The sequence below is a fragment of the Erythrolamprus reginae genome, chromosome 1 (genome assembly GCF_031021105.1).
Source record: "Erythrolamprus reginae isolate rEryReg1 chromosome 1, rEryReg1.hap1, whole genome shotgun sequence".
NCBI lineage: Eukaryota > Metazoa > Chordata > Lepidosauria > Squamata > Dipsadidae > Erythrolamprus > Erythrolamprus reginae.
Genome location: NC_091950.1, coordinates 363,085,233 through 363,100,060, shown reverse-complemented (window position 1 = coordinate 363,100,060; position 14,828 = coordinate 363,085,233). Strand labels below are relative to the sequence as shown.

The 14,828-nt window shown below is 35.3% G+C and overlaps 1 protein-coding gene across 6 annotated transcripts in view; it reads right to left on the bottom strand.

The window, feature by feature from the left end:
- Positions 1-10,819: 10,819 nt before the first annotated feature.
- The window catches only part of ESRRG (estrogen related receptor gamma), a 584,956-nt gene continuing 580,947 nt past the window's right edge, over positions 10,820-14,828 (bottom strand). For all 6 annotated transcript variants that reach the window (XM_070734407.1, XM_070734406.1, XM_070734408.1 and 3 more), the window contains one exon: positions 10,820-14,669. In XM_070734407.1, the coding sequence (XP_070590508.1) occupies positions 14,425-14,669 (245 nt within the window). In that variant the 3' untranslated portion in view covers positions 10,820-14,424. The remainder of the gene's footprint in view (positions 14,670-14,828) is intronic.

Here is a 14,828-nt window from a genome sequence, read left to right as displayed (position 1 = left end):
GCCCCACCTTGCAATGAGTGACATCAAGTTGGCCATGCTCATTCAGTCACACGACACCCCCCAGCCACACACCCCAAGCCACACCCACAGAACCAGTAGGGGGAAAAATTGAATGTCACCCCTGGGGGTAAGTGCATGTTTCCTGAGCAGGCCAGAAAGCTTCCAGAGTAAAGACCGGGAGTGCAGGGAAGTCTCAAACCTCCAAAACAGGACAAGGAAAACTAAGTTTGTGGCCAAAGGGCTTGACAGGATGAGACAGTAACCGGAGGAGAAAAGTAATGAAACAATCCACAGAGGCACATACCAAATTACATCATTTGCTGGCAGATCCATGTGGCTTCATTTATATCTCATTTTTCTCTAACACAATATACCAAAAGATGGCCATATTGTTGTTTGATGGTATAGTTCCCCAGGAAGTAACAACCAAATATTGTATTTTTCTGCATCTCATGCTGCCTCATTTTTATGGCCCTATTAATTATTTACTTGACTCTCATTTACAGGAGTGAAAGAATCCCGAAGCTATCACACCACTTTCGTATTTGCTCAATCCCGTCACCATCCTACTCCTGCAGCTGTGATTTCTGTTAATAAAGAATATTTAAAAACTGGCCAGGAATCTTTAAATTTGCAAAATCGCTGTTTATTTCAAAGATACTCTGGAGAAATAATAATGCAGTTCTTTTCCCGATTTAATTTCAACAGGAACAGGCAAAACAAATCTCAGTGGAGGGCATTTGACAATAATAAAATATTTCTCCCAGCGGGTGAGCTGGTAGCAATTCTATTGCTGCCATCAAAGCCCAGGTTGAAGCAGGTCATTACCATCATAACAAGCCTTTGGACCAACTGGCATGGATATGCAACATTGAGCCCCTGATGGGCACATTATTTCAGACCTTTAACTTCACCAGGAACAAGACAAATGATCTAGGGAAAAGGAGGATTATATTTTAAAGTTCTTTTCCTTATTTCTCCCCGCATTCCCATCCCAGTGTAGCATAATAAGAAGATGCCCCATGAAATCAATCGGCTGGTATTTGCAAGATCATCCCCACCCCTCTCTCTTTTTTTACACAGGCAGGAAAGCACACCTACATACATGACACCCCTGCCCCCAAACCCAACGTATTCACACATTATGGAAAGCCGAGTTTTGAAGCTTAATAAAGATAGTACTGCTTGTGGATCATTTTGAAGCTTGTAGGAAAGCAAACACAAGTAAGAATGACATCAGAAAGCAGGCAAATGATGTGATTATTTTTTCATTTAGATTTCTGAGGAAATTTAAATGTACCGATGCTGTATGAATTCAATTTTTTATTAAATGTGAGACACTTATTTGATTTCTCCTGTATGTTTGTAATAGGATCTCAGTCTGATAGGTTCTTTAAGTCTCAGAGCTTATTTTCCATATTATATTAACACATTACTTCATCCAAAGTATCTTTAATAAATTGCTTTTTAACAGATAGATTTGATTTTTTATTATAGTCCAAATGAAATTCTCTACTAAAAACATTTGACTAGTTTTTGTGGATTGAAGAATATATATACAGTACCTCTCCCTCCCTCCCCTCCTCCTGTGTGTGTTTGTGTGTGGAAACAAACAAATTCTCCAACCAACATTTCCAATTTTTTTCTAGAATATTTCCCTCCATCTTGGACAAAGGAAGAGTAAAGCCCTTTATTTCTAAACCATTCTGAGAAGAAAATGTTGATTACTAAACAATGAGAACAGCTTTATTGCCAGCACTTGTAAATGACCCCATCACTTTTATCAATATTGAGGGGAAGGGAGACTTTAATTTTACTTAAAAACTAATTCAACTATGTCTATACAATAAAACAGATGGTTAAAAATAAATGTTTACATCCTGGATTCCTGTGGAAAAATATGTAAAGAAGTGCAGTGAAATGAAAACCACCAATCTTTCTACTAAATTTAATAAGTCTAAGAGTTGGAGGCTGCAATCTTTTTAATGGTTTTTTTTGGAGAGTCCTTAATTAAATTTAGTGGAATGTGTGTAAACATATATAGATTGGGATGTATGTCTTGATTTTGAAACTGAATTGCTTTGAAGTATCATGTGCATGAAATATGTTAAGGATCTCTACAAGGATGGTGATGCATTGGCTGCCCAAACCCAACTGACTTTTGTGAAGCTTTATCCAAACACAGCTTGTCTCTGATTATGACAGCATTATCTAAGTAATACTGTTAGCAAGAGGATTTTCTAATATAAACACTCTTCATAGGTTTGAACCACGAGGTTACCTTGCTAATTCTTGTGATTTATTTGGGCTTGCATTGTCATAGCCCCAATGTGGCTTGTATATTTATATATTTATTGGATTTGTATGCCGCCCCTCTCCGAGGACTTGGGGCGGCTCACAACATATCAGAACAATATAACAATACAGTAGTCCCTCACCGTAGTCCCTCACCTATCGCTGGTGTTACGTTCCAGACTCGGCCGCGATAGGTGAAATCCGCGATGTGGAATTTATCGAGTGATAGTACTTATTTAAGTATTTATATTGTAATTGTTTGGTAAGTTTTCATTGTTTTAAGTGTTTATAAACCCTTCCCACACAGTATTTATTTTAGATACAGTATTTAAATACAGTATTTACAATTTTATATATATTTTTTTTGAAAAACCTGCCGATCGAGTTCGGCGGGCTGTTTAAATCTGCCGATCGACTTCCTCAGAAACCCGCGAACCAGCGAAGATCCGCGAATGATTTTTCTCATTAATATTTCTTGAAAACCCGCGATGAAGTGAAGCCGCAGTAGGTGAAGCGCGGTATAGTGAGGGACTACTGTACATCTAAAATCCAATTAATATGGCTAAAAAGACTTTAAAACTCTAATATATAGTACCTCCGGAACCGCCTGCTACCGCACGAATCCCAGCGACCAATAAGGTTCCACAGAGTTGGCCTTCTCCGGGTCCCGTCGACTAAACAATGTTGTTTGGCGGGGCCCAGGGAAAGAACCTTCTCTGTGGCGGCCCCGGCCCTCTGGAACCAACTCCCCCCCGGAGATTAGAACTGCCCCCACCCTTCCTGTCTTTCGTAAACTACTTAAGATTGATTGATTGATTTATTTATTTATTTATTTATTTATTTATTTATTATTTAGATTTGTATGCTGCCCCTCTCCGCAGACTTGGGGCAGCTCACAATAAAGTGAAACAATTTACAACAAATCTAAATTACAGTTTAAAAATATTTTTAAAAAACCCTTTTTCTAAACAAACATACATACAGACATACCATTCATAAATTGTATATGCCCGGGGGAGATGTCTCAGTTCCCCCATGCCTGACGACAAAGGTGGGTCTTAAGGAGCTTACGAAAGGCAAGGAGAGATGGGGCAGTTCTAATCTACGGGGGGAGTTGGTTCCAGAGGGTCGGGGCCGCCACAGAGAAGGCTCTTCCCCTGGGGCCCGCCCACCGACATTGTTTAGTTGACGGGACCCGGAGAAGGCCCACTCTGTGGGACCTAATCGGTCGCTGGGATTCGTGCGGCAGCAGGCGGTCTCGGAGATATTCTGGTCCAGTGCCATGAAGGGCTTTAAAGGTCATAACCAACTTATACTGCCAGGCATGGGGGAGTTGAGACACTTTTCCCCCAGGCTATTTTTTATACTTTGTTTTATGTTTGGTATGAATGTTGCTGTTTGGTTTTTAAGTAATGATAGGGTTTTATATGTTTTTAATATTAGATTTGTTCCACTGTTATACTGTTTTTATTGCTGTTGTGAGCCACCCCAGTCTTCGGAGAGGGGCGGCATACAAATCTAATAAATAAATAAATAAAAATATAATATAACGTAACATAAGATAACATAAGATAAGATAAGATAAGATAACATAACAACATAACATAACATAACATAACATAACATAACATAACATAACATAACATAATATAATATAATATAATATAATATAATATAATATAATATAATATAAAAACACTCATCACCATTCACTCAACCAAACATACTAAACATTCATTGATCAGGTTGCTAAGATCTAGTGGCCTCAAGCCTGGAAGCATAAATGGGTCTTTAAACTTTTTCGGAAGGTGAGGAGGTGGGGGTAGTGTGAATCTCCTGGGGGAGCTGATTCCAGAGGGCTCTTTCCCTAGGCCCCACCAAATGACATTGTCTGGTTGATGGGACCTGAGAAGGCCAACTCTATGGGACCTGACCGGGCGCTGGGATTCATGCAGCAGAAGGCAGTCTCGGAGGTAATCTGGCCCAATGTCATGTAGGGCTTTGTAGGTCATAACCAAACATTGTGTCCGGAAACTAATAAGCAACCAATGCAGTCCACAGAATGCGGCTGCATTTTGGACGATTTGAAGTTTCCAAAATATCAGATATGCTAAATTAGTGTAATTTAGTTCCAATAAAATCTACCTCTGGGAAGCAGTTACAGAACTCAAAGGATACTATATAGTATAGAATTTCTTACTACATAAAGACCAAAAGATATATGTACTTTGCCGCTCCGAGTCTTCGGAGAGGGGTGGCATACAAATCTAATAAATTATTATTATTATTATTATTATTATTATTATTATTATTATTATTATTATTATTACTTTGACTGCACTCTGCCTACTCTAGAGTGCAGACCAACCTAAAGAACCTGAAAGAAATTTTTGCAACTTACCATGGTAAACATCACTAGATTTTGGGTTTGGATGGGGAAACCAAGCTTCACATCTATTTCAGTATGTTATGAAAACGTATTAAGTTATCTTGGGCTATGCATTCCTTCTCAGCCCAATATATCTGAAAAGACATTTTTCTGGAGAATATGATGCATATTGTCTTCCTCTTAAAGGAAAATTGAGATAAAAATATAATAAACAGTAAAAATAAATATTGCTAGATTTGGAACTGAACTTTTTAAAGGAAAATGTGAGAATTCTTAAATTCTTTTTGCCTTCATCTTAACACGAACACTTAAACTGTTGGTAATGTCATTTGACATTCTGAAGAATAGGAAATGTTATATTCATAATCATGTTTATACTTATATCTGTTATCCTGTATGTGTTTGACAAATAAATAAAATGAACAAATTATAAGATTAAATTATAATAGTATAACAATGTCACTTGATTGAAAGATTTCTGAATTAAGTAGATTAAACTTATTTTTAGCTTTACTAATCAAGTTGGTGGCAAGAAAATTATATTTCTGTCATTTTCAAAAAGTGAAAAAAAGGGAAGTATTGAACAATTATTTGTTTGAAATTGTAGTGTATCGCTGAAGTATCACATGGTCTTGCACTTACTGCTTGTCACCAACATATTTTTATATTTAGAGATAATTTATTTCAGCCTATCAATACTTTATCTAAGGTTCTAAAGGAACATATTTTAGTATGGGTTTTTTCCCCAGAAAAAAATGAGATATCTATTTTCACAATTGGAGTCTTAGACTACATCAATAGTAAATCAAGGACAGTATTAGTACAGTTATATACTGTTTTGTTAAGATCCTATTTGGAATACTGCTTCCAGTTTTGGTCACTCTGATATAAAAAGGGTATTGAGACTATAGAAAGTGCAGATAAGAGTAATAAGGATGATTAGAGGTCTGGAAGCTAAAAATAATGATGAAAGGTTGCAAAAACTGGGTATATCTAATTTAATGAAGAGGAAGAAAAGAGCTGGTATGATGGCAATGTTCCAAAATTTGAGGGGTTGTCACAAAGAAGAGGGGACAATCTATTCTGCAAAGCACTTGAAGACAAGGCAAGAAGTAACAGATAGAAACTTATCAAACAATCAACCTAGAACTAAGGAGAAATTGCTTGACAGAACAATTAAAACTGTGGAATGATTTGACCTGAGTCTACGGAGAGGGGCGGCATACAAATCTAATAAATAAATAAATAAATAATAAATAAATAAATAAATAAATAAATAAAAACTTCAGAAGTTATGGTATCATCATCTCTGAATGTTTCTAAGAAAAGATCATAAAACCATTTGTCTGGAATGGTATAGGATGAGATGGCTAATCCCATTGGTGAGACAGATCCTCAGATACCCTCAGACATTATCGCAATGATCTCTACATAGGGCTTCCCTTGCTGATGACCCAGAAGCAATAGTTGGTTCTATCTAAGTTTCTTTAAAAAAAAATTTTTTTTATATATACATTCACAAACATTACAATGACAAACAAAACAAAGAAAAAACATAAAACATACATTTGGTTAATTTGCATTCCCTGCTCATTTAGAATTTTCAGTCGGATAATTTTCCATTTTTTTCCCTTTTTTTGTTAACATACTGGTTTGTATTTTTAAATTTTTAGATATTTATCCTTGAATTTTATTTATTTATTTCTTAGCTTTTCTTTCCATGCAATTTCTTTTCTTTTGTCCTTTCTTTCCTCTAGCCAATTATAAAAAATTTCCCATATCTTATAATAATCTTAATATTCCGAGTCTTCTTTCCCTTCTAGCCTTTTCTATCTAAGTTTCTATCTGTTATTTCTTCTCAAATGCTTCTCAGTATGCACATGTATCCTACTGCTATGCAAGCTGCATTGGTTGTCCGTGGCTTCCAGGTGCAATTCAAAATCCTGATTATTACCTGAGAGACAGCTTACCTCCATCATTTCTGCCCATCAGATGCATTCTAGCAGAGAGAGGTTGCTCCAATGCCCCTCCATTAAATATCACCCTTTTGTGGAGCCAAGGAAGCATGACTTCTGTTGTGATTGCCACCATCTGGAACAGAATGCCCCCTAGTGGTAAGGATAGCACCCTCTCTCCGGGAGTTCCAAAAAGCTTTGACAAGCTGGGTCTTTCTTTTCAAGAACCATCCATGGCATTGCAGTCAGCCTGTTACTTTGGGGCAACATCAAGCTGTGCTCAGATAATCAGCTTCTAGTTATTGTTTCTAAGTTGTTATGCATGGAGGGGTCTTATGTCTGTCAGTATAACTCTGCACAGAGCAGAATATTAGTCTTTTCTGCTTTATTGAGATCTGGGGTATTAAAGAAAGCAGCCTTTGGTAATCTGTTCTAGTATCAATGGCAACACACTGCAAATCTGCACCACTGCAGTGTCTCAATGAAAGGAGGGATGTCATAAGACTAAGTCTGCTTTTCACTAGGGTAAAGAATATCTCTCATGATACTTGCTTTAATAAGCTTATATACTTTTTTTTAAAAAAATGGTTTTAATATTAAAACCACAGTCACATAAAATTACAGAGGAAAATTAAATGACATTGTAGAAAGCTACCGTAGTTTAGCAGCACAAATGTATGTAATCCAATGTTCATTTTTATCTTGGAGTTTTCTTGAATCCTATAAATTGCTTTGTAGCTGATATGAAAAAAAAGAAGGTTGGATGGTAATACTTGTAAGAGTTTCAGATCCTGCTTGAAAACAGTTTAGAATGTTGTTTTTTTACTCTTAATGTTTCTGACTGTTTTATTCAGAGCTCAAAAATCAGGGATGCATACTGTCTATGCCTGTACATTGATTGTTTCTTCTTATATTTATCAAAAGCAACTTATTTCTGTGTTATATTCTACTGAGAGACTTAGAACTCATTGAATGTGCACTCACATAAGCAGTAGGTGACAGTATATTTTAAATATTAAACACAAACTTAAATATTAGACAAGGGAAGGCCTATAGCTTGGAGCAGTGTTTCCCAACTTTGGCAACTTGAAGATATTTGGACTTCAGTTCCCAGAATTCCCCAGCCAGTGAATGCTGGCTGGGGAATTCTGGGAGTTGAAGTCCAGATATTTTCAAGTTGCCAAGGTTGGGAAACACTGGCTTGGAGTCATAATGACCAAATAAACGCCAATACTCTTTATGTTTCAGCCCTAATTTGAAAATTTGGTATTATAGGAAGAAAAAAATGGGTCTATCTTTACTCTTTTATTCCACCATTCACTATATTTTTCTATAGGAACAGTTTTCTTCACCAGTAGAAAACTACTCCTAAATTGCCAAATATGTTTAGCTTAAAAACTAGCACAAATAAGGTAGATATTCCCTTCAGGGATGTATTATGGGAATTGAAAGGTGAATCCTACTTTAACGCTCCTAAACTCAAACCTATATGCTGGTGAAAAATGGAAAATTAGAAGTGTAACAGAAAGCCTGTAATACTTTGATTTAAAGCAAAAACAACAACAAAAAACAGCAGGACAATACAGTGGTACCTCTAGCTAAGAACGCCTCTACTTATGAATTTTTTTAGATAAGAACCGGGATTTTTTTGCCTCTTTTCACAAACCATTTTTCACTTCCAAACCCGAGCCTCTGAAACTGTAACTGGAAAAGGCAGGGAGAAGCCTTTGTGGGGCCTCTCTAGGAATCTCCTGGGAGGAAACAGGGTCTCCACCCTCCCTGTGGTTTCCCCAATCGCACACATTATTTGCTTTAACATTGATTCCTATGGGAAAAATTGTTTCCTCTTACAAACGTTTCTACTTAAGAATCTGGTCACGGAATGAATTAAGTTCATAAGTAGAGGTACTACTGTACTTATACTTGCGCACTTGACCCTAGATTGATTTTGAACCAATTCAAGTGCTCTTATTGCCTGTGTCCCCATGTTACTTGAACTTCTTTGACCATGTTCTTGATTGACTTGATACTCAGTGACATTGGCTGGCTGATTCTAAAATATATGTTGCTCATCCAATTTTATGAAATATACTGGCATGTAATTTATATGGTTTTCTCCCTATAGAGCTATTATTGTTAGTGTTCTGCTTTGTGTAGAAATTTTCTATTTAAACCAAGGGTAGGTTTTAGGTATTGGTGGGTAGAATTGGCTATTATCTTTGTTTCTTCTTTAATCTCACTTTTTATACTGACATTTCTATTCAATATTTTTGTGGTGGTTTTAAAATTTTGGTTTTTTGGGGGAGCATGATTCTCACGCACACAAAAAGCAAGATAAAAATATATTAAAATACCTTCTTGGCTCAACAATTATTTATTAAGAGAGGAATATTAAAGGAAGTACAAGATTTCATTAAAGTGGTTTAATATTGTCAACCTTGGAAAAAATATTATATAGAAGTGCTCATTAAAATTGGAAAACTGCCAGCAACTGTAAATGTATGCTGTTTCATTTAATTTAGCAGTACCTGGAAATTAAAAGTGACATTATTTATCTAAATAAAATTTATTTCAAAACCAAAAAACCTACATGGATTTTATTATGCCATCTCTTTGATTTATATATTGATAATTTAACTCAGCCGTTTCACAATTATTTTATACTGCATACATAATAATGTATTATTGTATTAATAATGTACATAATAATGTCTTCAAGACAAATGCAGAACTAAATATGAATAGATGTAGCAGCTTCTTGTTAGTAGTTACTGCTCAAAAAATAAAAAATAAAGGGAACACTCAAATAACACATCCTAGATCTGAATGAATAAAATATTCCCATTGAATACTCTGTTCTGCACAAAGTTGAATGTGCACAACAGCATGTGAAATTGATTGTCAATCAATCAATCAATCATTTTTTTGCTTCCTAAGTGGACAGTTTGATTTCACAGAAGTTTGATTTATTGTGTTGTTTAAGTGTTCCTGTTATTTTTTTGAGCAGTGTATAATTTCCTTATTTGCCAAACTTATGCTAAACTTAATAAGATATTATATCCACATAAATCCAACTATTGCTAAATTGAAACACAGCAGCAACTTTTCTGCTTTATTATATAAGGAAGAAATATATATACAATTTAAATAAATATATATCAATAATATCAATATCATGAGCTAATTTATGATTGGTAACAATTGTCAATAGTGTGAGAGAGTGAGGACACAGGAAGAGGTGATTGTCCTTAGGAATATACCAAGTCTTTAGAAAATACCTGTCACTGAAAATGAGAAAGATGTTGAATAAAGGCAGTGGTGCCATATTAGCAGAACAAGCCTCTAAAATTGTATGATGATTCCAGAACTTTTCAGAAGTAGGTGATGACTGTTGAAAAAATTACAATCTTTCTGATCAAGTATGTCATTTTCTATCCTGATACCTTTTATTTTAAACTCTTCTGATCCTGGAGAAGTGCTAGTGATTATAATTAATAGTCGCGTATAACAACTATCTTTAAACTTCTAAGCAGTCTTACAATAGCTTTCTTTATGAATGGAATGAATTCAGCTGTTGATGAAATTGTAGATGGTAATAGAATCTTAAAATTGTGAAAAGCTTAACTTCTTTGATAGATAGAAATATATTGATGTTCAAGAGTGTGGTTTAATATGGCAATGTTTTAAGATTAAACAGGTGCTTGTCAGAATGAATTTTGTCCAAGTTTGAATATTTAAGTTTATGCAAAATGAGTATATGATATCAAAATTCATTTTGACAAGTCTTTATACAGCACAGGGCTACATTAACTTAGAGGTGTACAGTTTACCACTTTTCTAAAGATGGGGTTTACTGATTTAATTTCTTCATGAAATGAAGAGCCGGGGTGGTGCAGTGGTTAGAGTGCAGCACTGCAGGCTACTTCAGCTAACTGCTAGCTGTAGTTCAGCAGTTCAAATCTCACCACCATCTCAAGGTTGACTCTGCCTTCCATCCTTCCGAGGTGGGTGAAATGAGGACCCAGATTGTTGGGGGCAATATGTTGATTCTGTAAACCACTTAGAGAGGGCTGTAAAGCACTGTGAAGGGGTATATAAGTCTAAATGCTAATGATATTCATATACAAAAGAAAAAGAAAATGAACAAAACAAAATCCACAACACAAAAAATTAAAAGCAATTAAAAGTGGAAGCTTGTTTAATATTGCTCTACCATCATCCTGAAAGGCATAATAATTTGAGTTACACATCTGAACTGATTGGAGTTACAGAACCATTATCTCCTTTTTTTTGCATTTAACAATATATACAATATAAAATAAATACATTTACACAAATGGACATTGTTTGGAGCACACATTATGATACACATCACAAAAATATACAGTTGATTGCTTTACAGATGTGAAGCCCATCTACAGCTTTAAACATGATTTTTTTTAAATTTGTGTTTTTACTACTGGTTATTATGCAACTCCTGGATTATAATAAGCAGCTTAATTCGGTTTTCCCCTTCTTTTTGAGATCTTTGCACAATAAGACTGCCATAAAGTGTTTTCCTAGGCAGGTAAACAGAGACGTTTAAATAATTAAAATACAATTACCAACACCCATTTTCTCTTCTATAAGAAAAATAGCAGTTTTAATTTTTTTTAAATATTTTTTACGTTAGCATTTAAATGTAAAATAGTGGAATAAATACAACAATCTGATTTGATTGAAACAAATGTGCAACTTCCGGGAGTCACACAATCATATTGCTTTAAATAAGAGAGAAAGAAAAAAAGAAAACAGTAGTCCAGGCTACAATCCATCTGGAATATCTACTGCACATTGAATTGAATGGACAAAGTGGATGAGAGGGGCTTCATGCCATTGCACCCTTTCATTTCAATTGCTTGTGCAGGAGAAATACTCTATGGATGTTATGCCCTAAAATGAAACATGTTGCGCTAAAACATACACCTCTTGAAATTCTTCCCCAAGTTCTTCACTTTAAATAAGTCACTGTGGACGTTTATTTCAGCAAGTTTAAGAAGAATGTTAGTCTAATGCCTGTGCAGTGTATCTATGGTTCAGTTAACATTTGTACAGCCACGACATATTTGTTCATTGCAGCTCTAAAAATTATTGGGGAAAAAATCAAAGAAAAAAATTACGCTGTGTTCCTTTAACATATCTCATTTCCTCTTAAGTCTTTGTAGATTTGTCCTTCTTTCTGAATACGATGACGGGATATTAACCCTGAAACCCAAGTTCCTCAATGTGATCCAGTGAAAACAATATTTATATTAGATATTTATATATACATATATAATGTAGGTAACACTTGAAACTTAAACCCTGCACAAATTTTCTGGAAAATAATTCTCAACTCTTACATATATATATAAATAATTTTATAGAATCACGTTGTTTCTCCCTCCCGCCCCCCACCCAGGAGTTGTAAACTTTTAACATTTTTCAAAAGGGACGTCCAATTTCCAAACTCCTATCAGACCATGAATTTCAAGATATTTGGCCAACTGAATGAACTGCTAATGACAATTTATCTAGGATCACATAACAGTCACTTCTCTACTGAGAAAAACACAATCTACAAGAAAATTCCCATACAGCTAATGAAAGATACAGTTTTTCTAGCACAAGGTTGCTGCAGCGTTAACTGCAGTATTTTGTTTAAAGCACACAAGTAGCGATAGTTTGTGTCTGCATTTAAAAAAAAAGATTCAGCAACAACACAGAGCAAGTTAATAACATGGGAGAGATGAAAGCTATATTTACAGCATTTAAAAATTAGACTTACCTATAATTTTGCAATATTCAAAGTTTATTTCTAAGCTATACATATTCTATATTAAACTGTTACAGAAATTATCCCTTGTTTCGAAAATATTTCAGTGTGACATTTGTCCGTAATGAATACTTGGTTGGATTTTGTTTTTCAGTTTCTTAATTATTACTATGAAGAACCTTAATTACCAGAAGGAATAGAATATACTACTGTAGTCTCCTGAGGAAATTTACATCCAATATTGTCTCTAATTCTACCCTGTGTCTATAAGCACACGCCACAAGAATCCAAACACCACAAGAACAAGACAACAGTCCTTGAATGCAACCTAAAAAGTTCCAAAAAGCACAGCAAACATGAAACATTGAGAAGCTGAACTACTTTTCTTTTGTTGGTTAGGGATACAATTTAATTACATTTGTGTACATAGAATAGGTTGTTCACATAGCACAGGGAGCAGCTACTAACACTGGTGCATTGGCATAGCATTGGAAGGAGATTCCTGTTCCCAGGTTTTTTAGTGACTGTATTTTGGGTAGGTGGATGGGGGACATCTAATTAAATTAAAAATTATATTACACCTCTTAACAGTCGTGAAATTGACCAGCTTTCGTGTCCTGACAATAATGGCTGAAAAAGTAGGTATACCAGTTAGGCTGTCTGTTTAAAAATGGCATTTCTACAGTTATATAAAATATAAAGTTTTATAAATTGATAAATAATGTGTACAAGTGCTAAGTTCTAGAGGTTGATCAGAGGCTGACTACTCTGATATATATTTTTTCCTTATTGCTAGACGGAGTAGAGTGGACTTTATGCAGAAGTCCCAGTTTTATAAATGATAGGCCACCTTATAGAGTAACATAGAATCTTATGGCATAATTATGCTTGGCCATACAGAAGCATTTACTAACTCCTTTTTTTAGATTCCTATTTGACATGACATATATAAACTATTTGGAAATGTAGATGTTATCTGATTTGTTGGTTTCAGTTACATAGAAACTGGAGCTCATGCAAAGAAATGGGATGTTCTAGACCAAACGGCACACAACATAAATTGCATCCGTGATAATATGCACCTTCCCTTCAACTATTGCTTGAGTAAGATAAATCCCCACATTAAGAAATGGCTGAAACGTGGTAAAGCTGGTAGGGAAAGAAAAAAAATCTTCCATTGGTAAGAAGAACTAAAACTTTTTTTTTTTTTGAAGAAGAAATTATTCCTGCAGGATTCATTTGTCCTTAATTAAATGTTCATAATTGTTCACGCCAGCACACACAAAAAGCAGTATTTATCTTTCTTTTCTTTAGTATTGCATGGATGAATAAAGCTTAAACTATTCCCTGAAAAAGTTATATTGTAGCTAACCTAAGAAATAGCTGGAAGACTTGAAAAAACAAGGAAGGAATCAAATGGCTGAAACTGATCTAGATGGAAATGCAATGATAAGGAAGAGCCAAGATGGTGCCGAAGAAGTTGTCTAATTAGCGGCTGCTCTTGTGAAATATAATACTGCATTCAGTCAGTTCACCGTGTTGTACCGTACTGCTAGTTACGATGCTTCGCTTTTGATTCCTCTGACATTGGGGTATGGTGATTCCCAAGAAGTCCACTGGCATTATATATTTTATATATATATATATATATTTCCCTTAATTTTCAAATTCAGCAAAAACATGTGAAATATATATATATATATATGTCACATGTCACACATATGAATTTTTCAGCAGCAAAGGGGGGAAATTACAAACAAATTAGAACTAATAACATTAAAAGAAGAGAGAAATGAAGAAGGAGAACCTCATCAAATAAGACCAACACTAAAAATAGATGCTGCTACTCTTTCTTGCTGCTTAATGATCAGTGCAGTCAGTTTCATTGCCTTAAAGTAATGCTAAAGGTTCTTTGCCACAGTTTTCCCATTCTGTTGTCCCTCTTGTTACGGTCTCAGCATACCCAACTGAAAGGGCCCAGGATGTCGAGGTCAGACCTTTGCCTCCAGCATTTCCAAAAATAGTTTGTGCATGGGGACTTTGCCTTCCAATTTAATATTGTAGAAATGCTGCACAGCCTTGGTGGAGGTTTGCCTAAGTAACGGCAAAGTCATCAGCATCTTGCCAGCCCGGCGTGGATCCTCCATGTGCTGCCCAGCTTCATAATCCTGCAGTGCCTCGTGTAAGACATCTTGAAGTTTCTGGACAGCTTCAACATCTTCTATGTGCATAGAATCTATAAAACAAACAAGAGTTATAGCAGTTTATCATGCCAGGAAGGAGGATTACAGTACCAGAGCACTTTCCTATTATTTGAATTGTGTAACCCTACTTTCAAAAAGCTGTAATTTACATGGATTTAAGTACCATTTGCTCAGCTCCTTTACACATGAAA